The sequence below is a fragment of the Phyllostomus hastatus genome, unplaced genomic scaffold (assembly GCF_019186645.2).
Source record: "Phyllostomus hastatus isolate PE091 unplaced genomic scaffold, TTU_PhHast_1.1 phas_contig_38, whole genome shotgun sequence".
NCBI classification, from domain to species: domain Eukaryota; kingdom Metazoa; phylum Chordata; class Mammalia; order Chiroptera; family Phyllostomidae; genus Phyllostomus; species Phyllostomus hastatus.
Window position 1 is genome coordinate 33,071,732 of NW_025333869.1, and position 26,629 is coordinate 33,098,360.

The 26,629-nt window shown below is 41.9% G+C and overlaps 1 protein-coding gene across 2 annotated transcripts in view; it reads right to left on the reverse strand.

The window, feature by feature from the left end:
• Window positions 1–629: 629 nt before the first annotated feature.
• Window positions 630–26,629, reverse strand: part of ARID5B (AT-rich interaction domain 5B) — a 178,592-nt gene continuing 152,592 nt past the window's right edge. For both annotated transcript variants that reach the window (XM_045841939.1, XM_045841940.1), the window contains 3 exons: window positions 25,399–25,496; window positions 10,043–10,241; window positions 630–6,659 (listed from right to left, as the gene is read on the reverse strand). In XM_045841939.1, the coding sequence (XP_045697895.1) occupies window positions 4,506–6,659; window positions 10,043–10,241; window positions 25,399–25,496 (2,451 nt within the window). In that variant the 3' untranslated portion in view covers window positions 630–4,505. The remainder of the gene's footprint in view (window positions 6,660–10,042; window positions 10,242–25,398; window positions 25,497–26,629) is intronic.

Below are 26,629 nucleotides of genomic sequence, written 5' to 3' on the forward strand. Positions count from 1 at the left end.
TGGTCAACTGATAATCATCCTTCATGTATCAGTTTAGTCACCACTTCCTCTTCATGTTGTCACTTTAGTCATCACACTCCTCTTCCCCAGAACTAGGTCAGGCTGAGGTTTGTATTTACATGGGTGAATGACTGTTTGATTAATAATCTTTCCCATAAGATTTATAAGCTCCAGAGACAATACTCATTTTTCACTCACCATTGTATTCCCAGATCCTAACACTATGCCTGGCAGCTGAAGCACGAGTAAGTCTTTGTTGACTGAATGAACAGTGATTTTTTTGTTATCTGCCAGGAGAGGAGTATGGTATATGAAGGAAGTCACAGACCTAAAAGACTTGGGTTCAAATCCTACTCTTTCAATTGTTTTCAGGTGATCTTGGGCATGATTTACCTATCTAAGCTTTAGTTTTCTTAGGAGTAAAGTGAGCATACCCATATTTGTGTGGCATTGTGAAGATTACAGATACTGTATGCCAACTGGGCACACAGCAGGTTAACAACCTACAGACCTTATCATCACCATTATTATCGATATTGTCCAATTTGGACACAATGGGGTAGAAAGTACTCTGGTGAGGCCATGGGGCTCCTAGGGAAGAAGTGAAAGAATACTCATACCCAAAAGGAAACAGATAGTAACATTTTTTATTAAATATTACAGTGGATCAAAAAGTACAAAATATCTCTTGCCTGCTATGTGATTGGGAAACTATTGGCACGTAATACAGTATCAAAAGCAGTAATAAGTACAATTTGGAAAACATACAAAATTGAGTGTTTATAGTTGGCTCAGCATTCTTCTGGTAGTGTTTAAACTAATGCAAAGGTTACTCAATAACCTCTCCATTGAGAAACTATATAATATCACTGGGCCATGTTGCTATATACAAATAATCACCTTACAGAGCAGAGGTTACATAGCTGGAATCACCAAAAGTGTACAATATTTACAACACAGGAAAATTTAAAAAAGTATAAACAGCCAAGAGATTATGCTGCTATTCTTCAGACATATTTCAACCATGGGGAGACAAGCAGAATATCAAATACATCAACAGCCAACACTGGAATTTAAGTGCTTAAGATAATCATTGCAATGGTGTGGGCACACTTGTTCCCATATCTCTTTAAAATTGGGACAAGAGTAAAACTGGACCAGATGGGACTTGGCTGACCACCACCAAATGTGACTTTGTGGGACACAAGTGAAGAGAAATAAATGGTTCTCTTTGAAGGCACACTACATAAAATATTTTTGTAGGATCACCTCGAAATTTCCATCAGACACACCAACACAGTGAAATACAGTACTTGAGAATTCATGCACCAGGTCAGAAAGTTGTAAAATCAACATTTAGTTGTAACAAACCCTTCTGTATATGCCCTGATAAACAAGTGAACTTAACAGCTTCTAGCTAGTAAATAAATAAGTCAGTCCTGTGGCAAATATTACAAGTTCCAATCACTTAATAGGAGAATACTTTATTCTGAAACTTGGGCTGTTTTCTCTTTTTTTATGTTGAGTTGCCAAAAGTTAAATCAGAAGTTGCATGGAAAGGCTTTTAAAAAATATTATTTAGAATCTCCAAATCTCCAGTAAATCACGGACTTAGTGCATTTTGAATTGCAACATTTCTTGGAAGCCACACTCAGTAAATAGATTTATGACTCCATTGCCAATTAGATCCCACAGTTTCCTTTACAGAACTACCAATAACAATGGTCTGATTGCACAAAGAAAGGCTTGTGCAATTCCATTCAATAATAAGGCCCCTTGAACTCAAACAATGCAAACAAAGCCCTATTTAAGACTTTTTAAAATGTAGTTCTCAGCCAATGAAGAATTCAATGGTCTTTTTGAAAGATTTCCAAGATCTCTGTGCGGAGTTTTAAAACAAATAACACACTGCTTCTGTTGGGAATGTGTGCCCCCATTTCTCTTTATTTGTCCTGATGTTTTGCTGAGGGTATGAGCTTCCTCAGACAGAAACAGTGAGTCTCCTCTTGGAAGAGAAGAGAAAAACAAAAGCTGGACTATGTTAACATTGTTTGAAAATGGTGTGATCAAATTCCAACATGATGAAAGCAGACTGAAATCATCCCAGTGGGGAAAACAAATGCCCCATATTCCAAATGGATAGGTGAGCTCCACCAGGGACAGACGGCCCCCCATTTTCTTTGGGAAACAAACTCATAGGAACCACGTCCGATCTAGCCCACGTCTGCCGCAGAAACACTGGAGTTCACTTCATCTTCCACGTCCTCTGATTCTGTGACCAATCTAGTGCAACTTTCTTAGGATTGGTCGTGGTTAGCGTTTTGCCAGCTGGAATTGAGATTTTCCCCCCTCTATCTTGTGCAATAGCAGGACAATCTGCACTCACACATTTATAATCTAAATTCTACTAGTCTATCTATGGTTCTATTAAATATATATATATTATTCCACAGGAAGGTAAATAATTAATTGAAGCAAATGGAACTCTTAACACTAGATCTCTACATTCTTTTGTTTCCACCTTTGGATATTAAGTACGTTACATTGAATATTTGGCTTCGTATCATGGAGACATTTCAATACAAATGCACGGCATGCATGGCTTCGTTTAAGAGCCGCAGTTTCATTGTTTACCAGTTTTGATTATTTTGCAGTTGAGTTACCTATTTATCAGTTGAAAATTGTCATCAATTTTCATAGAATTAAATATCTCAGAGGTAAAAGACTGGTTAACTATGGTCCTAATGCCTACTGGTAGTGTTGGGGAGGGGAGGGTTGGCTGGGAGTTTGTCAAAGCATTCTTATCAGCAGGGATGGGACTTGGAAAGAAAATCACTCTGCATGGATCGACTTTTAACATACTTAGAAAATGCATCCACCTTGATGTTATATCTTGGCAGCAAATGCAACGAAGTGGCAAGAATGACAGTATACATTCTCCACATACTTTGACTGCTTGCACAGCTTGACCCTTTCTTTCCAACACTACGATAAATTATAAAGCGGGCTGTATTGCCAGGTGGTCACAAACATGACACCAACCACCGTAAGTGAGAACATACACACAAAACCCATGCCCAGGAAACCCAAACAGGATGACTTTCTTTTGAATGGGTAATCCAGTATGCCAATTAGCTCCACACATGTGGCCTGGAAAGTTCTTCTTGGAAACAAGAAATCAACGTGATGAAGGCAACATGACTACCTATCACCCCAGAGTCCACAGCCCAGGGAAGGTGCCTGGAGCGTGGGCCTCTGGCTGCTTGTGTTCTTCTGGGTAGTCGAGCTCCATCCTCTTCCCAACCCCCTTTCCCGGACTGCTTAGAGGGATCAGGGCCAACACCAATGTAAATCATTCTGGCTCCTGTTCTAATTTCTGGAATTCCTAAAATATCTGTGCAGCCCACAAGTATGTCCTCTAGACTCTGTTGTTATTCGGCAGCTTGCTGCCAGTGAAGTTTTTGTTTTTATGATTTCTCTGGTATGTAGAACAGTTTCACAGCCTAGATAAGGTAAGTACAATGCTTGATATTTTCACATCACCCAATACTTCAAAGCAAAGCATTTGGTCGGGTAAGCAGTGTATGAGCTCTTTCAACTATGCCATTTATGAGGAACAAAGTCCAGAAGTTGTGGATCTGCAAAGGAACGTTCTTTGCACTATGGTGTGCTCAAATGTTTCTTTTTCATTTGTTCCACTAGAATCAGTTGCTTCAATTTGTAAACAATAACTTTACCACCCAAAGCTGCTCGAAATGATAAGATGTGGAAAAAATTACAGACACACATGAACAACTAGGACAGTCAGTTAGCCTTTAAAACAAAACAAAACAAAACAAAACAAAAACAGAAGACCTGCAAACAAAAGTGATACTGTTTAATTAAAAAAATAATAATAAAGGGACAAGAAGGAACTGGGAGAAAATGGAACTACCTGTATATAAATTAGGAGAGCAAACAGTGATACGGGTAGTTTTAAGAAGCAAATATATACAGTCAATTTAACAGTGTTTACTTCTCTGGATTGTTTAATAGTGTCAAAACAAAAGATCGATGGAAGTTTCACTATACATTGCATTGATTGAACCTTGGAGAGTTTTATGAAAATGGGGCATCCCGTGGCATAGGTTTGCCAGTCTTCCTTGCCCCTTCCTTTGAAATGCCTGCCCCCTTTTCGCCCAGATTGTTTCCTGACCATGGGAACTCGGGGTCCTCAGAGTTCTTCCTGGTCACACATAAATCCATTCATGAGACCCCTGTGTGAAGTGAACCATCTGGGGTACGGGGGCATCTGTGTTGGAAGGGACTCAAGACAGACCAGCCGAGGCTGGTGTTGCCCCAGAAAAATCAGGCATGCTCGCCTCCTCTCTTGGCCACTTTGGCTGGAACTGATCTTACCCCCAGATTAGAAGAAATACTGACTTCTAATTCTACAAGCCATCACCCCCAGGTAAGGAGTGAAGCTCTTCTAGCCACACCACTTGGGATGCTGGGCAGAGCTGGGCTTACAGTTTTGTACTGGGGTGCACGGATGACAGCTGGGAAGATGGAAAGGCAGCTTGAGGATTTATAGCAGCTAATGGGTAAATGCTGTTGTGCAAGAGGTCCCCATATGAACTTCCTACAGGTGTGGCCGCAGCCAAGTGTCTGTACAGCTGCTGAGAATTTGTTGGCGAGGTAAAAATTCCTCTTTGCATCACAAGTGAGTGGAAAGCCAAGGGCTGCATGAGTGGAGAAAGAACAGTCTGGTTTTTCAAGTACTGCAGAGAATGAGAATACCCTGCTGGAAGCCTGGAGTTGAGGCCCGAGTTACACAGGCTCCCAGAATACAAACCTGGGAAGATAGGGGAGGAGAGGGGGAGCTTGTGGCCTTCCGATGCACCACCAGAATGCCCACTGTGAGCTGCCTTGCTGCCTTCGCTCTCCTGCTCACAGGCTTTCTCCTTCCCAGAGACCTCCTTGGAGGGGTCCAGGGGAGACACGGCCCGGGCCTTTTTCCCAGCAATCATGAAGTCCAAATCCTCCAGGCTGCGCTTTATGGGACGCGCTGCACCTATGTTCTGAGGGCTCATCTTCCGGTGCAGGATAGGATGGACCATGCCTTCCATCTTCCTGAAATTCTCCAGTCTCACGTGGTGAGGTTTGCTTGACCTTGAGAGCGCTTCAGGGTATTTTTTAGGAGCTGACATGGTCATGGGTGATACCCGACAGGCTTTGGGGTGACAGTCTCGACTGTGGCTGTTTATGACCTGGAACTGGGAGACACCTTTGCTCTCTTGGAGCCCTGTGGCTGAGTGAGCCAGACCCAGGACCTTGCCTGTGGGTTTGTGTGGGTTCTTGGGAAGGCTCAGATCCGTTGGTTGGTCATCCGTGGTGGCTTCTGCTGCAGCCAACTTTTTGTCTTGCAGGTGTACAGAGGAGAGATAGTTTGCGTGGAGCTTTTCTTGGTGTTTGTGGGAGGAAAAAGAACTGTTTTCCGATTCCCTGTACATATCCCTGCATGGGTACTTGGATGTCTGTTCATTATGAAGATGGTGTTCCGTGTGTCTATAGAGGCTGTGGAGATGAGGAGAGGAGTAGAAATCGGCCAGGAAGCTGGGCATGTGGGAGTGGGGCAGTGCCCTTTTCTCTAAGAGTTTCTCCTTGCCCTCCTGGATTTCTTGCTTCAGGACATAGGAGTCAGCAAGGGGGCTGAGGTGGTGCTTGGAGAAGCTGCAGCGGTGGGGATCCGATCGACTCAGTTTGTCATGCTTAAAAATGTCATTGATGCTCTTTCTATCCTCAGAGGGCTTGCTCCTAAAACTCTGCACGTGCTGAATCACTGACGGCCGGCTGACCGCCATGTGGTCAGTGCTTTGGCCGTGGTGGGCCTGGGACAAACCTGAACACAGGTCATCCCTGGCAATCAGTTTCTTTTTGCTGATCAGAGGGGGTGGGGAGCCATAGGGATAGCTGCTGGAGAGGCTGGCCCCACTCACTTGGGACAAAAGCTTTTTCTTAGCCAGTGGGGACATGATGCCTGGGTTGCCCCTTGAGTAGAGCAGGGGGGTGTAGTTGAGCCCATGGTTCTCATTCATGGGCCCAGTCAGGTCTTTGTCTTTGAACATGTCAAATGACTGGACCACAAGGACCTTTGGGGTCTGCTTTAGTGCATTGTGGATGTCGTCACTGCCCAGCTGGTCCACCTTCACAGTGCAGTTGGCGATGTAATCTGCCATCGCGGGCACTTTGTCATCGTCCACCTCACTCTGGTTTGCCAGTGGTGGCTGCGTGCTGGGGAAGCCAGGGAAGGATGTGTCTTGGAGTTCATTCTCAGGGCTCTCTGTAAAACAGCAGGGTTTGGGTTCAGATTTTGAGTCCACAAGAGCATTAGGAGAGGCGAGAGACTGTTTGCCAGCCCCGGGGTCTCTTTCAGGGGCCAGAGGGGCACTCGGGAGTGGAGGTGCAGGTCCCTTCTCTCCTGCCTCCTCTGCCACCTTCTCACTGTTGGCACCTTGATCTGTTTTGCTGTCCTTTTCTGGGTCCGCTGTAGACACCAGGGGCCTCGCTGCAAAATCCTGGTACCCTTCCATTTTTTTCTTCATGTCTGCTGCTGGGAGAGGCTCAGTGCTGCTTTTCAGGTTTAAAGTTTCTTGCTCCTTTTCTTGTTCTGATGAAACCTGATGAAAGATTGCAAGATAGTCAGAAGAAAGCCCAATGCATTGACACATTTTGCTAGGTAATAAAATATTAAACACAGCAGCAGTTTTTCTTGAAAATAGGCTTGTCAATCAGCTCACGGAGTTTCTGTAAAGCTTGATCACTCCTGAATCACAGCTCTAAACAAAGAATCTAAATTACAGAAGCATTAGGGGAAATATGCATACTCACTTTAGTCCCTTATGAGACACTTATCAAAATACCAAAGTGTTACGTTCTGATGGTATACAATCATATCACTCCTTGATTCTAATATATAGTTTAATTTTGAGGTTGTCTTCTTGTCAAATCAGTCAATTATCCAAATGGGTTTTAAATTACATGTTGTGCTTTATGACACTTTGGAGAAAGTTTTTTTTAAGCATCTCTCTTTCAAAAACCTAACCACCCCCATGTCAACAACAAACTCACTATAACTCCTTGTTTTGTTTTTTTTTTTTGAGAGAGAGCTTATCTTGTCCTAATATGTCCAATTTGAGGTATAAAATTAGCAATGTTTAAGTGTTAGCAATTTCTACTCAGTGCCATTAGAGCAGATAAGCTAAAATATTGAAAAATGATGCAGATGTAACACTGGCCTGTCTACCTAAGGGACAGAAGGACTCTAAGTCCTCCTGGGCTGCAGCAAATTACATTTCTGTTAAAGCTAAAAATGAAGTTGTCAAAATTCAGGCAGTGAGCACCACCACAAACACATCTTTTCTGTTCACTGAAATAAATTGTAGTCAATGAGATGGATGCTCTTTATGTATCCCCACTGACAGAAGTTGTGGGCACAATTCGACCCATTCATTGCATTATGTAGCTGTGGAAACTATGACCTTGGAAGGTCATTTTAACTTTCCATCTGTGACCCAGCTGACTGACAAGCTCTTTCAAAACTTCTGTCATTTTGCCCTTACATGTCTTAGAGGAGAATGGTCCCAAAACATTTGTATGAAACTAGTCTTTCTCCCCACCTCCATCTCATCCCACGAACATTGTTCTTCTTTATGAAGAAAAGAAGTTCCAACCCCATTAGCATTTTGGGGTAACATTGAAGATGCTGGTGTAGCGATGTACAAGAACAAAAATTCAGGGAATCACACTCATTTAATAGATATTTCTCCTGCAAGTCACTTAAAGATATCCCTATTTTTAGGGACGTATTATACCTACCAGACTTTATGTACCATCTTTTATTTCTTTGTACTAATAACTGCCTTTTCCAGTGCAAATATCATGATCTGTTCTACATTAACAATTATCATTGGCCCCTTGAGCTTTTACTTTATGTGAAAATACAGAAAAATGAGCACAGCAAGGAAAAAAAGCAAATTTCATTTAAATGTTAGTTTCTGGTGGGTTTCTGGGTTTCTGTGGTTTGAAGGCTGGGTTTCTGGGGCTGTGGGGATGCTCAGTTCCAACGAAGTTTCTGTGACCTGGGCCTTCAGTTACACGGAGTTCTATGCTTTGGGCTGTGAATAGGTTTAGGAGGTCTTTAAAAGATAGACAGAAAAAGGTAAGGGATCCTTTTTCTAGGATGGAATTTTTTGATCTGCCCTTAGTATGTTAAATGGCTCCTTCCCACTAGGCAACATGTAGTTCAATTACTTAAAAGATATCAGGTTTGACTAGAAGGGCTTCTTTATAAGCCCTCCTATTTCCATTGAGTTCACTGCTTCATATTGAAGACATAAAAAATGAAGAAGAATTAAAACAATGACAACAATAATGCCCTAACCAAAAACTGGGACACAAAACCAATGGGAAGATATATACCCGGTTAATAACATGGGTCTGTGTCAAAGGTGGGGAACAATTCTTACTCTAAGGTCAACCTTGAAGACAGTGTGAGATTCTGGGTAGTTTAGATAACCTGATCATAATAAACTTTGACACTCAAGACACTGACAGCTCCCTGAAGGGAACTGTCAGGACCTCGAGGAAACAGGGAGCCTTAAGGCTTTAAGATATGGACTGCAGGTCGTCTGGCTCTACTTCTGACAATGGTCATCGCCTGAGCTGATGGGCTCAGGGCAGGGGCTGAGGATTCCTTCCACAACTCACAAACCCACCATTTTAAACTTCATCCCCAGAGTGAAGCCATTCAAAGGTCGGCTGTCCTCTTGGTCCTCAGTGTGCCCCTAGGTGCTTTGGCAATGCTGTACACATGGTATCTAATAGAACTCACTGATCCAAAATCCCATAATAAATCACCAGGCCAACAGGATAAAGGAGGAATGGAATGTTAGCCTTAACTTGGAATTTCCTTGCTTTTGGCCATTTATGTTGCAAGCTTGCAGATGTTTAGAAATCTCTGCATCATCTCCCCTCCCCCACCCCCTTTTTAATTACTAGAGCTTAAAATAATTGTGAAACAAAAATTAAAACAAAAATAAATTTTGTCTTTGTGTCAATGCAACCTTCTGACACAGGATCCAGTTGAATAAGTTGCATTCTCGTTAGGAGATTGTTGTAGTGTTTGTGTTGTGTGCGTTTTAAACCAGTGTTTAATTAGGGAGTCTCTTATGTGTTCATTATAAACCTGATTTTTTAGGGGGTGTTTAATATCAGCAACAAAATTCCCTCTGGGGTTGAATCCTAGAACATGCTGTCTCCAAATGTGGCTGCTAAGTTTTTTTTTTATAGGCAGCAGGGTTTTTATTATTCATGTTGAAACAGAGCCCAGACCGGCCTCCATGGCTGGCTCTGTGCGGACATTAATGGCTTCCACCAAAGAGCTGTTGGGGGCTGTGGGTAGCTGGGGCTTGTTTTAAAAGATTCAGACACTACCTGTTAACATGAGAGATAATAATGATTTCAGAGGAACTATTTCAAAATTTCTCCATAAATAATATGTACTTAAGATGTTTCTAAATTGGTCTCAACCCAAGGCTGCTGCCCAGAGGTCAATTACAAGGAGGCAAAGGAGTCTCTAAAGTTTTCAGGAGCGTCCTGCAGAGACACAACACATCAGTTTCAGTGCCCCTCCCTGCTAGAACCCACAAAACGTGTTTTAAAGTCACGCTGGCTCCTCAGATGGACTCGCTGTGAAACAGCAGAGAGGCCACATCTTTCAAATTGGAGTCCCTTGGCTTCACAGAGATGAAGCTGTGGCTCCTTCTATCTCAAAGTCAGTGGTTGCCACCAGTTTGCTATGGGATGTTCACATCTTTCTGGATCATATTTTTTGCGTATCCCATTCAATCCCACACACTGCCTTTCAGCTCTGATGATCTGACTGCTCAGTCTAGCGCTGCAACTGTGCGGGGTCACAGCTACAGGTGCAGGACTCCGGGAGACCCTGAGGTCTCCCAGGGCACGTCTCACGGAGGTATTTCTGTGGAAGAAAGCAACTCACCTCGGATGCGTCCTGGGGCTTTGGGGCATTCTCTTTTTCTTTCTTGCTCTTAGGGATTTCATGTTTGATGCGTTTGGTTCCCGACATTTTTGTTTTATTCTCATTTTCCTGTGAACTGTTCTCCTGTTTCCGAGGTTTGATTGGAGGCAGGGGCTTGTCTTCCTCTCCTTTAATAAACCTTTCATAAGGCAGGATTAATCTAAAAGGATATCAGAAGAGGTGATCAGTCAGGGGAGATAATTCCATTAGCATCGACATTATGGGTTTATTTTCTTTTTACGATACAAGCAATTTATTGCGTGACTTCATTTCCAGTGACATCAATGCTTTTCTGGAAACTTACTCCATGATTACTTCCCTACTTAAAACCAGTACTGGTGACGCAAACTCCTTTGCAAGACTGCTTTCTGGTTTTTGTGAGTCTCTACACCAAGGGTAACAATGGAAGCATCCAAGTTGGATCACCATCACTGCCCATGGAGCCGGTGTAGTGCCAGCAACAACATCACAACAATAATGGCAGCGATAATGATAGCTGCTTGTTTATTCACCGTCCTGCCACTTGATGAGACAACGGAGGCCCAGAAAGGGTCAAGAATTTGCCTGAGAGCCACACCATTTGAATGAGGTAGAATTTGAACCCACTTGTGCCCATCTCCAAAGGTCAGATTTTCATCATGTCAAAATATAGACCAGACAGGTAAGACAAAGGTGTTAATGGGAGGCAAGCACAGCGTGACTGAGACAGCTGTCTTGCCCAGCAGCTCTGAGGGGGTAGGTGACCAGTGTGAGGAGCTAGCTCTGTTTTGGGGTGCCAAGTAGCAGAGGGCCTTGGTAAGAAGGAAGGTAGACTACTCCCACCACAAAAATCAGAAGGCTGAACAATTCAAGCATTTTAATTACATAAATTTTTATACAAAGTACATAAAATTGCTCCAAAAAGAGAAACATCAAACAGCTCTAGTTTTAATCTGTTTCCCCTTTGCAACATAGCTCTTGATTTGAAAGGGAAAAATAGCTGATGTAATTAAAAGGGATGGATTGCATTACAATCTCAGTTTCAACTTCAGTGATTAAAGTTTTTATAATGCATTTGGTATGATTAATGACTCACTGAGGGATTAATACGAGACTCAGCCTTAAAAATATGAACTTTAATACAGCAAACATAATTTGTTTTAAATAAGGCAAGTTGACTCAATGAAGAAAATGTACTTGGCTTATAAACAACATACATCTGTTCAAATATCAGGAACCCTAATTATTTTTAAACTAAGACTGCCAGGCAGAAACTTCTTTGGTTTGGATATTTGTTAGCTATCCTGAAATTGGTTTCTAACTACGCCATTTGGACCTCAACTACTTAAACACGCACAACTGTTCAGGTTTGCGAGTACAGACATGGGGACATTTGTGATCAAAATATTTCACTCTTCAGTAAAATACCAAGTAGATGATGGGGAAATCAAATCCCAATTTATAGCATATTAGGAACAAAATTCACTTACTGAGCATGCTCGGACAAGGTATGTGCAAGGAGGCGTGAGTAATAGTTTCGAGCCCTCCATCTGGCAGTGAGCCAGCCACGAAGATCAACAGAGCCCATGGGGAATAGTTATCTTCAGATCCCATTACAAACTGAGTTTAAACATGTTACAGCTGCTAAAACTGGAAACTGTTCTCTCCATGTAGACTTACTAAAATAATATATGGCTGCCAAATACCTGCTTCCCACTGTAATATTACAGTTAATGTTTATATAATAAAAAGCATAACTAAGCAGAAGAAGAGAGGAAAAAATAGCAATCTTGTTCATACTTGAATTTATTTGTCTCATCTGTAAAGTCCCAACATTCTCCCCAATTCCTTTTATCTGTGTGGTTCTGCCAGGGGCTTTATCCCCTTTCACATCGGCAGGTTGGGGGTTTTTATCCGGGAGCCAAATGCACTGCATATTTTAAATTGGAAAGAAATATTTTAAATTGACTTCAATGAATACATATTTTTATTGCTGGGGCAGATAGGTTTGTTTGACTTTTGTTTGGTTGCCATGGGAATCCAAGAAGCATGGAAGTCTGGGTATTCCAATGGTTGCCACCCTTCCCCCAACTCCATTCTCTAATTGAGACAGTGACACCAGGAGAGACCCTCTTTGCTAAGAAGGGTGGCAGCATCATCTGTGTGTGGGGGGGGGAGGGGAGGGGAGCAGGAGCAGAGAATTGAGTGGGAGAGACACCCAAGGTGGGCCCCAAAGGGCCCTTCATCTCAGGTTCTGACAGTCCTGTGCCAACCCAGTTTTCTAGATGGGTGCTAACGAGGCTTTAGTTCCCTTATACAATTTTGCAAATTCAAGAGGCAGGGCAACATTTCCATTTCACTTCTTTTTTCTTTTCTTTTTTTCCCCTCCTTCACTCAACTCAGCAGCTGGCTGGCTGACAGCCGTAAAGAAAATACATTTCCCTTTGCTGGTCAAAGGCCTAAAGCCAGAAGCAGGAAATCTGGAATTAAATGTTTCTTGTATCTGGAAAGAGGCATGACTAAGGTAAAACTGAATCCAAACACAAGCCCTACTTGTTCAAATCTTCCAAAGGAGTGTGTGTGTGTGTGTGTGTGTGAGAGAGAGAGAGAGAGAGAGAGAGAGAGAGAGAGAGAGAGTGTGTGTGTGTGTGTGTGTGTGTGTGTAAAGGTCAGCTGAGTGGGGTTTTTTTTTCCGTTCTAAATCACTGAAAGATAATTATAGTGGCTCAGGGGGAAAAAAGGGCTCCTAAAATAAAACAAGAAAGGCAGCAGCTAAAAAGAAACAAGTAGAAATATGACCGACTAAGCCCCTGAAGAACAGGACATGGTCTTGCACGGCACCCAAACAATTGCTGCTCATAGAGCGATTTCCGTTTGCGGTGGTTTTCACTGAATGTTTTTCAGTTATCCTGTCATGGTACAACACAATGACCCCACAGGATATGATCTTACCATTTGATTATTAGTTTTTTACAGCATAAGGGATGAGCACCAACCATAATAGGTTTCTGAACAATGAAACGTTTAACGTACATGTGAGCATTAAAAACAGGTTAGCCAATACAAGGTCAACATTGCCCAATGCAGGAAGCTGAGGAGATTGGTACTATATAAAGAATTTAGTATAATGCAACATGCCTGTGCCTTGCAGAGGATTATTCCTCAAATATTTGTAGTACAACAAACTGTAAGCAGTTTCTAAACTGCACAGATAAAAGCAAAAATGCACCCCAGCCCCCAAGAATGCATTGCACAGAAGAAATCTTTTCAATGGACTGCAACTCTAAGAATGCACGTTGGGTTTTAGGTGGGTGGAAGTCATGGGGAAATGCAGCAATATATTCATTAGAGAGATGCCCCCCTCTTCCTTCTCCAGCCTGATCTACATCTAGTCTGGGATTGAAAGCTGGGCAGATAAATGGGTCTCTATTATTATCCAGATTTCACATTTCAGATTAGCAAAATGCTTATTTATGATGCCATTAATGGATCTCAAATAGGTGAGCCATCATGTATTAAAAAATAACATCTTTTCATAGGCATAAGAATTGTAGCAGCATGAGATTTTTTTCCCTAGGAATAATACAAGAATAACATTTTCCACCCCAAAGCAGAAGCAGTAGGGGAGCCTTTTGCTATCAGAGAATCTTATTAAATTCAGTCACTATGGAAAGCAAGATTTTTTCCTCCTCCTTTTTTTTAAAAGACAACTTAAAATCAACCCAAATTAAAATTAACAAATCAATGGCATTGTAACCTTGATTTATTAGCTTCTGAGCCACTAAATTATCATCATACAAAAAAATGGCTGGTTTGAAAGGATTTTGGCTTTGTTAAATCTCAAGTTAAATAATGGCGCTCAGTGTACTAGGTTTTTAGATCTGCTTCATCTGATATTATGAAAAATTCAATACATTTCTCTACAGCAGAAGTCAGGGGTCACCAAATCTATTACTGTAATGTAAGTAATCTGGCAACCTGCCAACTCTTTCTCCCTTTTATTATTTTTTTAAACACCAAGGCAGATAATTTTATATTTACAAATTCTAAAATCCTCCGAGGCCTTGCCCCTCTTTCTCAACAAAAAGCAGCAGCCTCATGCTTGAGAAATGTATACCTTATGTGTCCTCATCATTTGCATTTCATACAAAGGAAGAAAAGACCCTTCATCTTTATTAGGCAACATGCCCCTCCCCTCCCCACAGGCAGAGGAAAAATAATGTCAAATCTCATCTGAGTGAGCAACCACTAATGTCTCCTGTATTGATTAATGCTTGCATGGAATGACTGAACTTTTGGGCCAAAACATTTAGCAAACAGTATTTAAGAGGAGAAATGAGAATCCATCTATTTATAAGAGCTCTGAAAAATGATATTATAATAATGTCTGGAAGTGATTTAATCTGGAGAGTGGGGGAAAGAAGAGGGAAATCTTTAGGGTTGCATTTGAACCTCACCCTAGTTACTTCACAGGTACTTTTACAGTGCCGAAGCAGTCAAAAACGCCTGGCTCGAGGATCTGCTGGTGACAGGAAGCAGAATATTTTAGGGGCAGAGGGAAATAAAATTGGTGTTCATGTTACGGCAACAATGCTACTATTCTTATATTATTAGGTATTTTTGTGGTGGTGGAAAAGAAATGACATATTGGTTCTTTGGGGGCCTCGGACCTGATCTGATCCCAAATGGAGTCATTACACCTCCAAGTCGATTCCGAGGTTGATAAACTCTAAGGCTTGGCCAGACATTTCCCTTCTCAGCCAGAAATTGAAAATATAACTTCACTGTGAAGTGTTGGAAGCAATCTTTCACCAAATATGAAGCCAATAAAAGGTATATTTTTCTTTTTTGAAGATGAAGTACACACATTTATTAAGGCTCCAAAAAGTATAGAAAGTTTCTAATCACACACACTGCTCACCTCTCAGGGCCCCAGATCAGGACCCTAAAATGGCAGAAGAGAATCTGGCAAAAGACATCATGACAAAAGTCGAGACAGATGTGCCCAGTCAACGTGCAGAGAGGTGTGCATGTCCCCTCGGCGGCCATGATGCTCGTGGAGTTCAATAGCAGCTGTGCTGCTTTGACCCTGTTTTATTATTATTTTTAAAGACAAGCTGCACCTGAGAAAGATTTGGGCTCTGGACAAAGATCTCCATTTAATGGTGTGAGTTTCAGCAAAGCTGAAACAAGAATGTGCAGAGTGTGAGGAGCAACATACCAGTAACCAAGGAAGATGAGAAAGGGGCCTCCAGTGTCACCTTCCAAAGATAATGAACTGAAAGCTTGGAGCCCCAAACCAGGGAGGGAGGCACCGTGCTGACACACGGGCCGGGGGGAACAAGCCCACCGCAGGACCATCAGAACCGAGAAAACAGTGGGAGAATGCAACACGGACTGCGCAAAAGGCAGCTTGCCCATGAGCTACAAAGGGTAAAGTGTACCAAGCTTTTTAAAAGGGAAGCAGGTATAAACAGCATCATTCGTTTGTATTCTATACCGACACACCTAAAAGGTATGTGGCCCATTGTTATCAACAACAGAATATAGATACTTGTCTTCAGCAAAGCTCTTGCCACCTGCTCACCAGGGGCTTCATTACCTACTCAAGGGGCAGCAGAAGATGGGGTGGAGGGAATGAGCAAAAAAGAAAAAAGAGAGAAAGAACTCATGGACATTGACAACAGTGTGGTGATTGGGAGTGGGGAGGTGGTGGGGGACATGGAAGAGGGTATAGTGGGGATAAATGGTGCTAAATAATAAAATAAATCAATAGAACAATAAAAGATTATTTCAAAATAAAAACCCAAGAAAGAAAGGAAGAAAGAAATCCTTTTAAAAGTATTAATTTCATTAGCTCCTAGAAGTGGTGGCAGAGTTATTTCTTAGGCCCATTAATAACTCTGATACCTACCTCCATGGTCTTGGAATGACCATGACTCTAACTAACTAAACAAAAGTGAAATGAATAGATGACTGGTCAAAGCAATGCAGCTATTAAGTGCCAACACCTGAGTTCAAACACAGATCTTCCTGCCTCAGCTAGTCTGAGCTGCCTTCATCTCAGCAAGGTAACTGTGCACCTTTGCACATTGTTTGAGAAGCACCAACGTGGGGGAGATACTGAAATGATGACCCCTGGGTTAAGAGACTTTCAGCTCGTAAGGAGCTCTCTAAGAAATCAGAATGAGACTCCTTTTCTCAGTGGCAACAGACCTGGCAACAGACCTGGCAACAGACCTACATGGAGACAAAGGGTCAACCCCTTACAACAAAAGCAGCCCTATGGCTTGGGCACTAAGCACACTAATGCTTTTACAATGTGCCACAACTCTCCAAAAGGTTGTAACCCCAGCTGGATCAGGCCCAACTTGATGCTGGAGGGTAAGAGAAACTCAGGAACCATATTGTCCCCAAATTCCAACCTGTAGCACTTAATCTTAGCAAGTCTGAGTTCCCCATAGTCTACCCAGCTAGACTGGGAGCCCCTAGAGGACTCTGCTTCTATGATGCCTCCTTGCCACTTCTAAGGGTGTCTAGGTTAATGGTAGCCCCATGTCTTTCAAATGAAGACCACATTGAAAAAAAGCTCAAATAGATATAAAAAAAGGCTGACTTTATGCCCCAGGGATTAAAATACAGGCTCACAACAGAAAGCGTGGCCAGCCCTCCCTCCAGGATGCCAGCCAGCCAGGGTGGCAGCAATTATTCTTCCCAGTGAGAATAGTGACTAACTCAGACTCAAGCTGCATGGATCCATTTCCAGAGCAGATGAGTGTCATGTCAAGAATAAGAGACAAATATAACTACAGTGTTTGCAACATGATGTGGACCCCACAACAGCAGGCAGGCAGTGTTGATCTGTAACAACAGCAAACAGCTATGGCATTTAAGCCCCATGCATGTGAGATACCACGGATTCCAGAGCTTCTGAAATGTTCAGCAATCCCCCCACACATTTATTATCTTAATCAAACTTTGTAATAACTTGTACAAAAGCAAAATGTTCCAAGAGGTTTTCAGTAGAAGAGTTAAGGATATATTTTAATGGTAAACAATTACATTCTTCTGTCATCTGATACTTCTTTTTTTCCCCTTTCTTTTTTGGAAACATGCTTTCTGAATTTTCAATAGTTCCTTTGTGAAGGCATCTGTTACTCACATAATTGAAAAGATGTTTGTGCAGTGGCATGCTTGAGAGTACAGTTATTTAATCTTAATGATAAAGCCCTGAGGACAGAAAATCATAAGTAGGAACCTCTTGTTATTTATCAAAAAGAAATGGGGCTAAGACACCTAATCTATTCTCAAATTTAAATTCATGCTTGATGAAAACTATCAATAAAACATGGGGCCTGTAAACTTTCTTAAATATGATTGCCAGGTTCAAAGGGAAGTGGGGTGGGGGAGACAGAGTGAAAACAAAAATAAGACAATAAAGGAGCCTGACAAAGAAAAACTGCTGTTTGGCAAGCTTTTTTTTGGGGGGGGGTGTGTCAAACAAAGAACTTGCTGTAGTTTACAGCATGACATACACACTGGATTAGTTTGTGCCTGAGGGTGTTTTTACACTCAACCGTGTAAACTCCAACTTCTATTAATTACAACTCGCATTCAGAGACAAATTTAAGAATTTTTAAATAGAGATTTTTCAAAGGCGGTTGTTTATTTTTTTTTTTTAAACAGAAACCAGTTTTTCTACTCCAGGGCTTGGCTAGTGTTTTGTTTTCCTTTTTAAAATTTTCTGGAAATATCCAGGCATTGGAAAGTTATCAGAACATTTTAGGCATGCTGAATGATATGGAAGGAGGCTGTTGCTTATGAAATTACCTGACTGTCCTTTAGTGAGTCATTTTTCACAGATGATAAGAAGCTGCTCCAGGACCCACCCAACTCAGGACCGTTGTAAGAACAAGCTAGGGGAAGTGTAGCAGGAAGAGCACTAAAGTGTAGTTGGGGTCTGCCTCAGCCTGCCTAAATCTCAGTGCCTGTCTTAGACTTCCTGGGCTGCTGGTGTTGATAAGGGCCAGGAGGCCTTCTGTGGGGCTGGGGAAAAGGGAGATAAGAGTTGCCTGGGTGGCAGTGTTGCAGAGGTGCTACCAACAGAGTGCCTGGCTCTGGCCAGAGCCCCCATTACCAAGACATTACCAAGCATTCAGAAAGGAGATGCAAGCCCATAGATTGGTCAACTCCACCGTGGGTGAGGATGGGGCATGAGAGTTAAAAGTGAGAAGATAAACTACAATACCTATCTTTGGTATATCCAGCTTGGAAATTCAGCTCACCTAAACAGCCCCTCCTACCACTCTACTCCCTACCTCTTCATATGTTTCCTAGAGGAGACTGTCCTTTTTTGTTTAGATTTAATTTAATTCATTCCACCCCTAATTCCTGAGTCCCTGGTGTGTTTATGATGCTGTACTGGGTGCACTGAGAAGTCTCAGGAAAGCAATACCACATGGTTGTTTCCCTCAAAAAGAGTTTCTTTATTGTTTTTGAATTCAACAACTTAATTATTTTAGGCAACTTACGATGATCTATCTTAAGTCCTAACCTAACGTCTTTAAGATCCAGTTCACATTCTAGATCCTCCCGGAAGACTGCTCATTGCTGTTGGAAATTCTCTTTAATCCACGTTGAATTTATTATTTGTATTTATCACTTACCTACCTAAGGTTTTTATGGCCCTAAATGTTTAACTCCCTTTCATGTAAGTGTGGACTGTGAGTCGGATCACATGAGAAGTCAGGTAAGCTAAGGATCACAGTACCCCGAAGTTCTAATGCGTGGACAGATGTGCTGGGAGCATCATACTGGGAAGAATTCTGAGGCTGAATTTAGGCTCATGGGAAGCAACATTGTGTTCCCTTAGCAATCTCTGCACAAATGTGGTAGCGTGCACCCTTCCTCATTGTTTGCTAGACCCAAACTCTTTGGTTCATATGTTTTCTTTACCCTTGAGAGTGTTTTGTGTAGATGTTCAAAAGATGCCACTGCCTCTTGAGGGCAGCAGCAATGCAAAAAGGCGGTCAAGCAAATGGAAAACCTATCCTGCCCAAGAAAAACTGGCCACTAAACCAATTTCAACTGTAATCTTGGGCTGCACTGATAGATCAACACATCCCAAGAAGTACTGTTTACCACATCTGGACTGGCTTCGTGTATTCTGAGTGACACAAATTGGAGGCATCTCCACGAGAGCAAGTCAAGCTCAGTCAAGTCCCTAAATCCTGTTCTGAGGCTTGGTTGAATGGAACGAGAAGATGTGATGTGCGGGAGGGAGGGGCTTTGCCAAGTGTGTGGCAGCGCATCGCCTAGAACAGGGAGTGCACAGAACGAGGCAGCCCTGAAAGGCAAGGTGGGGTCTGTGGACAGCTGCAGAGGGCATCTAGCTCAGTGCATGGAAGTGTTTAGATGAGCAGTGCCTTTGACACTGGTGCTTTCTTCCTTGCCCTCCCAGCCCAGGGCATCGACACAGAGACAAGATCAGCCTAGTGCCAATGACAGTTCAGTTTTCACAGAACTTGGCCGCCTGTAGGCTACCTTTGCTCGTGAGCATGTCTAACTTAGCTTAGGTAAAATCTCTTCAGAAATACTGGAGCCAATATTTGTAAGTCAGGTGATTTCTCATAAAAATTATCTAGAAAGCAAGGAAGGCCTGGAAGCACAGAGACTGGATCTGCCTAAGGCAATGGTGTTGGCTGATCTTCCCGGGCCTCCTGGGCCTGCATTGTGAGTGCCAATTTTGCATTTTCTCGACAAGCCACCTGCACTACCTTGGCTACCTGCCCCAGGGAACACTTGAGTTTGTGACCACTGGGGTGGAGCGGCGCTTCTCCAATGGCCCAGGATGAAAGACTCACTTCCTTGGTGTCCCATCTGTTGCCTACTGATGCTTTTGTAAAACACCATAAGAGTGAACTATTAGTAGCCCTGGCTGGCATAGCTCAGTGGATTGAGTGTGGGCTGCGAACCAAAGTGTCGCAGGTTCGATTCCCAGCCAGGGTACATGCCTGGGTTGCAGGCCATAACCCCCAGCAACCACGCATTGATGTTTCTCTCTCTCTCTATCTCCCTCCCTTCCCTCTCTAAAAGTTAAAAAAAAAAAAAGAGTGAACTATTAGAAAAAGGCAATATTTTAAAAAACCTACAAAAAATATAAGCCTCAATTTGTATTAGATTCAACAGACATAAAGTGTTTCTGGCAGGTTGCTACGTAAGGGTATCAATGCTTATTTGCAGTTGTGCCTTGCTCACCTTGGCCTAGCAGCAAACAGGTCACGGACATGTCAGAAAACCTTGCTGAGTTAACACTGGTCTAGATTGTTAAGGGCCCTTTCAAATAAAAAATACTGTGATCCTGCCTGCGACTTTCTGTAGTGTGTATTGATTAACATCAAGGTTGTCAAAATGAGCAAGAACCCACCAATGTCCTGGATGTGAACAGACACGAACAGAACCGTAACGCACCTTACTTTCCCTTGGCCTTTCCCACAATATAATTAGCTGAGTTCCTTGGAACCTGACATATTTTTGGCACTTATCTTAAAGCACATACTTATCTCACTGAAGACATGAACCTCCCACACCCTGCCTTCCACCTTCTGAGAAGAAAAGGCCAAAGCTCCAGGTGACTGTTACCTGGGTTCTGCCCAAATGCATCTGGCTTGGGTACGGCTCACCCCAAGTCACTGCAAAGGAAGCCACCTAAGCGACGCGGCATGACCGTCTCACCCAAGGAATGCTTACGGGAAAAGCCAAAGGTTAGGATTTGCAATTGGGCATGAAGTCTGCGAGAAGATGAAGTGTAATTGCTCATTTCCCCCACCAACAAACACTTTGTTTATGATTTTGATTGTCTAAATACTCAGAAAAACGAGGCATAAGTGCTTTTGCCTTAATGCTCCTTTCTCAGTCCCTAATAACAACTTTATGTGCTGCACAGAAACAGACCGTGTAATTTATTCAGGAAAATCAAAACCAGTAATCTGGTATTCTGTGTAAAGATTTTTTCCCCTGAATGTGCTTAAAAACACTGAAAAAGAAAACAAATCTGCATGTGAAAACAAAGGCTTTAAAACGAATTAGTATTCTAGAAAAATCAAACCAAGAGAATTCCATAAAAGTAACCGTTTTCCTTTCTGTTCTTTTCCTGATAGAAGAAAGCAATTTAGCCACCTTAAATAGTTGAACAAGAAAGAAAATATTGCCCTTAGCAGGGTCCTGCCCAGGAGGAGGGGGGCGTTTTTCTTTGCATTATAATCATACAGTGACTTTACCTATAAATTCTGAGCAAGAAATGTCCAGAATAACCACACTTCATAGCTCTTCTGAGTTTGAGACATCCACATAGCAACAGTCTCATGATAGGAAAACATTAATGCTTTTTATATTGGTGATCATCTGTAACATGAGCAATTAAGTACAGTACTAATGGACTATGGCCAGGAGCCTGGTACTAATATTAAAAACTGACAGAGACGAATAGGTTTAGAAGCAAGACCAGGCTGACAAAGACATTTTTATGAAGTGCTTGGACCTATTTGATTTAAACCAATCAGAGGCAAGTTTGGACGAGTCAGGCCTTCCGCGACAATGATGCATTCACAGGCATTGTAGCATTTCTGCTTTGCCTTAAATAAAAACACCCATTGATTCTTTTCAACAACCCACACTTTCATTATTACACTCATTAATAAACCAAAAGTGCACAACTAATATATAAGTAACATTTACAGAGGAACCGGCTATTTTTTTCTTGTTGGAAAATGAAAACATTTACGGGAAACATGAACCGCACCGCATGAAAAATAAATCAGTGGATAATGCAGAGTAGATCACTCATTTCCTCTTCATCTTCTAGGACAGCAAAGCTGGGGGTAGGCAAACAGGAAAAGGACCAAGTTTCTATACCAGAGTGTAAAGAATCAGAGACCAGAGATGAACCAGCAGTGGAGGAAAAACCCCTAGGGATCTGATCTGATTTGAAAGGATTTGCAAATTTCCAAGAACAACTCCAGCTAGATGTTTTCCCATAGCATCCTGACTCTTTCCAACTCTTTGAACCTTCTTCAAAACGGTGGTCCTTCACCAGCCTAGTCATCTGTTTTGTGTTAGCAAGAACGAATGAAATTGGCCATAATCACTAAGTACAGTTTTAGCCAAGAGCTTCAGCTCTTCTTTGCCCAACTCTTTCAGGTGTCTGGACAGATCAGAGTGCCCTCTGCCTTTCTCTGCTCAAACCATTCAAGGGAAGCAAGACATGGAGAGCAGCGGTTCCTAAACTTTTCTCCCACCACAATGCACAGGATGGGTGACTCCTGTGAAATCACAATGTGGTCAGGTGAACAGGCATTATTGTTAGTAGAGTCTGAATATAATTTTTAAAAGTCAATCATCTGCAAATTTGGGCACTTAACTCTTATTGATTACTAATTATTCAAGACACCATTATTTCTGATCACAACAATGTGAGGGGCGCCTAGATGGCATAAAGAAATACTAAGGAAGGGTTATGGACCTCGCTAATCACCTGGGGTCAGCTGTGCTCTAACCTGGGCTTCAGGCTCTGCCCTGAGATTTCCATGCTGGGGGTCCCACTTAGCAGATGGACTAATGTCTCTCAACTCCAGTTCCAGCCTCTGTGCTCTGTTTGGTAATGTTGGGGCTGGGGCTCTGTAAATTACATCTCATTTGCCATTTCTCTCCTGCAAATGGAGCCCTACCAGGTCAGGGGAGGAGAGAGGGGACCTCTTTCTTTGTATTTTGCTTGCTCTTCATTTCAGTGCCAACTCGACAGTAACTTAGCCGCGGCAGTTGGTTCCAGCCTCTAGCTTCTTTCAACAATACCAGGGCAGTTTCAATGCATCTCCTCACCAGCCAGGGAGCACAGTCTCCTAGGTCTGAGCCCAGCTCCACAGGGCTCCTCTGAAGCACCAGCACGGGGTTGGGTGCCTCTCCTAGAAGCGATCTGAACCCCAGCTCTGTGGGGCCCACTCCCTGAACGCCTGGGTAGCAACACCTCTTATTTCAATTCTCGCAGCCCTGAGAAAACTGGTTATTAACTTTGTATTAATGTAGTGTTTCACACCTACTCTTGTTTAAGCAATTCCTATAGTAAATTCTCTTTGTTGAATACCTACTGTGCTTTCTGCATTTCCCTTACTGATAGACATTGACCAAACAAATTCATAATTCAAACTCAAAGACAGAGCTTTTCAAAAAATGTTATCCAGTGGGGAACCAAACCTTTATGAAATATCCATTCTACTCCCAAGAATGAGAAAAGAAATTTTTAAACATCTTTAATAATGTTTCTGAGTTGCTACAGTTTGAGGTATCTCTACTAGAATTTTCCAATTTGAATGGCATTTGGGATTCTGCTACTCCAAGAAGAGGTAAATCATGAAGCTAAATATTTTGCCATTTCATTTAAGACTGAGGTTATTTTTATCTACAAAACAGCTTGTGTTCATCACACACACACACGCGCTCGCATGGGTGTACATGCCCCTATTAAATTCAATCTTCTTCCATCCCAAACTTTATCTGTTTTCTGACCTTGTGATGCTTTGTAATACATTTGAGTAATTTTTCACTAGGTGAGGTAGCTAATAGCTGAGATACATTCCTTTTTTCAAATTTTAATTGTTATCCTTTAAGTTTGATGGTTCATGTGTTGTGAACATTTTCATAGGAGGTAAGGAAGGTTCACCATCAGAATAGAAGCTATTTGAAAGCATGGTGTTTCCAATAAAAATATTTTAACTAAAACCTTAAATTATAAGTGAAAGCCAAGTGATGATGATAACTTGGATGGTTATTTACAACAGTCACCTGAGAGAGCAAGGCTGTTCTGTGCCGGTCCTTCCATGCTGTAACTGTGATGTGCAGCGAGCTTCCGCATTAAATACCGAGAGAAATGACACACTTAAGATACTGATGTACTATATTAGAAACAATGCTATGAAGAGTAATTTGAATTCCTGTTTCTAATTTTTAGAAATCTGGATTATAATACTGGCAAGTAAGACAAATTTTGGGGAACGTTCTGTAGGAATTTTTCTTGGGGTACTAAACCCAATTCAGTTTATTATAATTACAAAATACTACTACTACTAATAACGAAGTTTGTTATAACTATAAAAACATTGTGAGTTTCATTGAACAGCTATACTAAAAGAGGCTCTGTGTTAAATGCCATACAGATAAAAATATAATTGCACTCTGAAGAACTATGACTAAGAGTTGATGTGTTAGATGACATTATCTGAAGACTCATTTGTATGATCCAGAGGTGGGTGGTAAGCTACGGGGTTGAAGTTGGAATACTAATTGACTGTGTGAGAAGCCACAGTCAAATTTATCAGTTGTATTTTAACTTCTCAGCTAGCAAGTTAACTGGCCTGTTTGTTCAGCTGACTATGTCTTGCTTCATTTCACCCGTGGCCGTTATTACAGCACACGTAGACACACACACACGCAACCTCCACTCAGAGCTCACAAGCTCTGAATTTGAAACCAGGGAGCTGAGTCAGCCCACACTTCAGAAGGGAAATGCCACTGACAAGGAAGTTGGTGTGGCCTAAACAAATTCAGTACGGGCCTGAAGCATGGAGCAAGGGTAACACCCAAATCTGCTAACTGGTCTTCAGTGTGGAGGCTAACACAGTCCTAACGCCAAGGGAAACTATTCCTGTGAAGACAACCCTCAGAGTAGTCTAATGTGGCATTACTTCTTGTTTGTATCATCATCACCTTCCTAAAGAGGTTTAACTGTTAGAAAGCTAAACCACACAGAGCTTAGCAAGAAAGGATTTCCTGGGTCGAAGAGCACAGCCATAGAAGAACAATACCAAGATGGGTAAAAACAAAGAATCTTATCTGGGGCTCATTTTCTTATTAAAGAAATGCTTACTTTGCAGTATTAATACATTCAACATTAATACATTTCATGTTAATACAGTTACATGGCAACTCGTAGTAACACTGCTATGCTTCCCAGATTCTGAAAGTTCTCATAGCAAATGAACCTACAGAGAACACTGAGTAATCTATGCTTGTGGGGGGAAATGGTATTGTCAGGCAGATGGTCACAGGATAAAGGCAAACTTAAAAAGAACATCTAATTTTAGCCCCAGTAACCTGAGAAAGCAATGTCCCTTAAAAATCATAAGGCACCATGCAAAATAAAATGCTGGAGGAATATTTTCTGTTTCCTAAAAGGTCCTTCAGACTTCTTCTGGTATTAAACTTGACCAGAAGCATCTTCCAATGAACACAATTTCAATTAAGCAAGGACTTTCCAAAAATTACAATTTTTTTTTTTTTTTTTTTACCTTTCATAATGTCTGCGGGTACAAGTGGCGGCGCTGGTGCTCCCAGGATTACCGCCTAATTCATCATAAATGTGTTTCCATTGACGGCGGGCTGTTATCTGAAAAAATGGCAATGGGAAATTTAGTCTTGCATCATAAGAGATTCGCAGTGCCAGGATTCAATACGTATGCAACAGTCAGAAGACAGCAGTCTGTTCCGGAAACCCAGAAACAGAGAGGTCCAAGTGAGTACACAGGGAGACCTATGGTTTTCCAGTGAGATCTCACCGTCAGCACTTTTCTTTACGAGAAAGATGGAATTCTGCTTTTGGCTCTATATTTTGTCACCCTTGGTGCATTTTCATCTAAGGCACCTCCCTGGATTCTTACGTAGTTATCTGTCCCCCAAGGTCCCAACCTCATGCTCTGTTCTTTTATGTCATGTGCTGAAACATCAAAATAATAAAACAAATTTTCCCTAAAATATACCTTAGTACACCAGTGTAAATGAGCAGAATTAACATCAGTTACTTGTGGGGTGTGGAAATGGGCGGCCAAGTTGAGAGACATACTTATCACCAAACATGCTTTTGTATCTTCTGATGTTCAAACTGTGTGATATGTTGCCTACTTTCAAAACTAAATAAATTACAACACCAACTAATTAAACTGATCAAATTGGTTATGCAATTTACAGTCATTTCAGGCTACATTTTTATGACAGCTCCTGTAACCACCAAAACAAAATCAAACTCTGCAACCGTGCATGTCACCCAAGCTGTTTATTTTTATTCACTTAGGTCAGGAAAATGGGATATCGATCAGATCCTATGAAAACGAACGTATTCCACAGTTGAAATGTAAGTTATGCATATTATTCAGTTAGGTGAATAAAAACAAACAGATTGCCATATACTGAATGGCATACTATAGTCTTATTTTTATACATGGATTAAGATTTTTACCAAATAACAGATGCAAAATCTGGCAAATGATTAATTGGGAGAAATCCCATCATTTACTACATCTGAGAAAGTCTAGTGTTTCCTTGAAACTAGGAAGGCAGACAAGTTCTAAGGTCCTTGGGAAAATTTCTAAACAAGGTTACAGGAAAACAGTGATTGGAATGCGCAGGGGCAAGGCGTGACAACGGGACCAGTGGCATTTCATACAATCAGAGCAGGAGGCTTCTTTTGAAAACTACAGAGGGGCCAGCAGTATCTACCTAGGGGCTAAAGGCAGTAATCCAGGG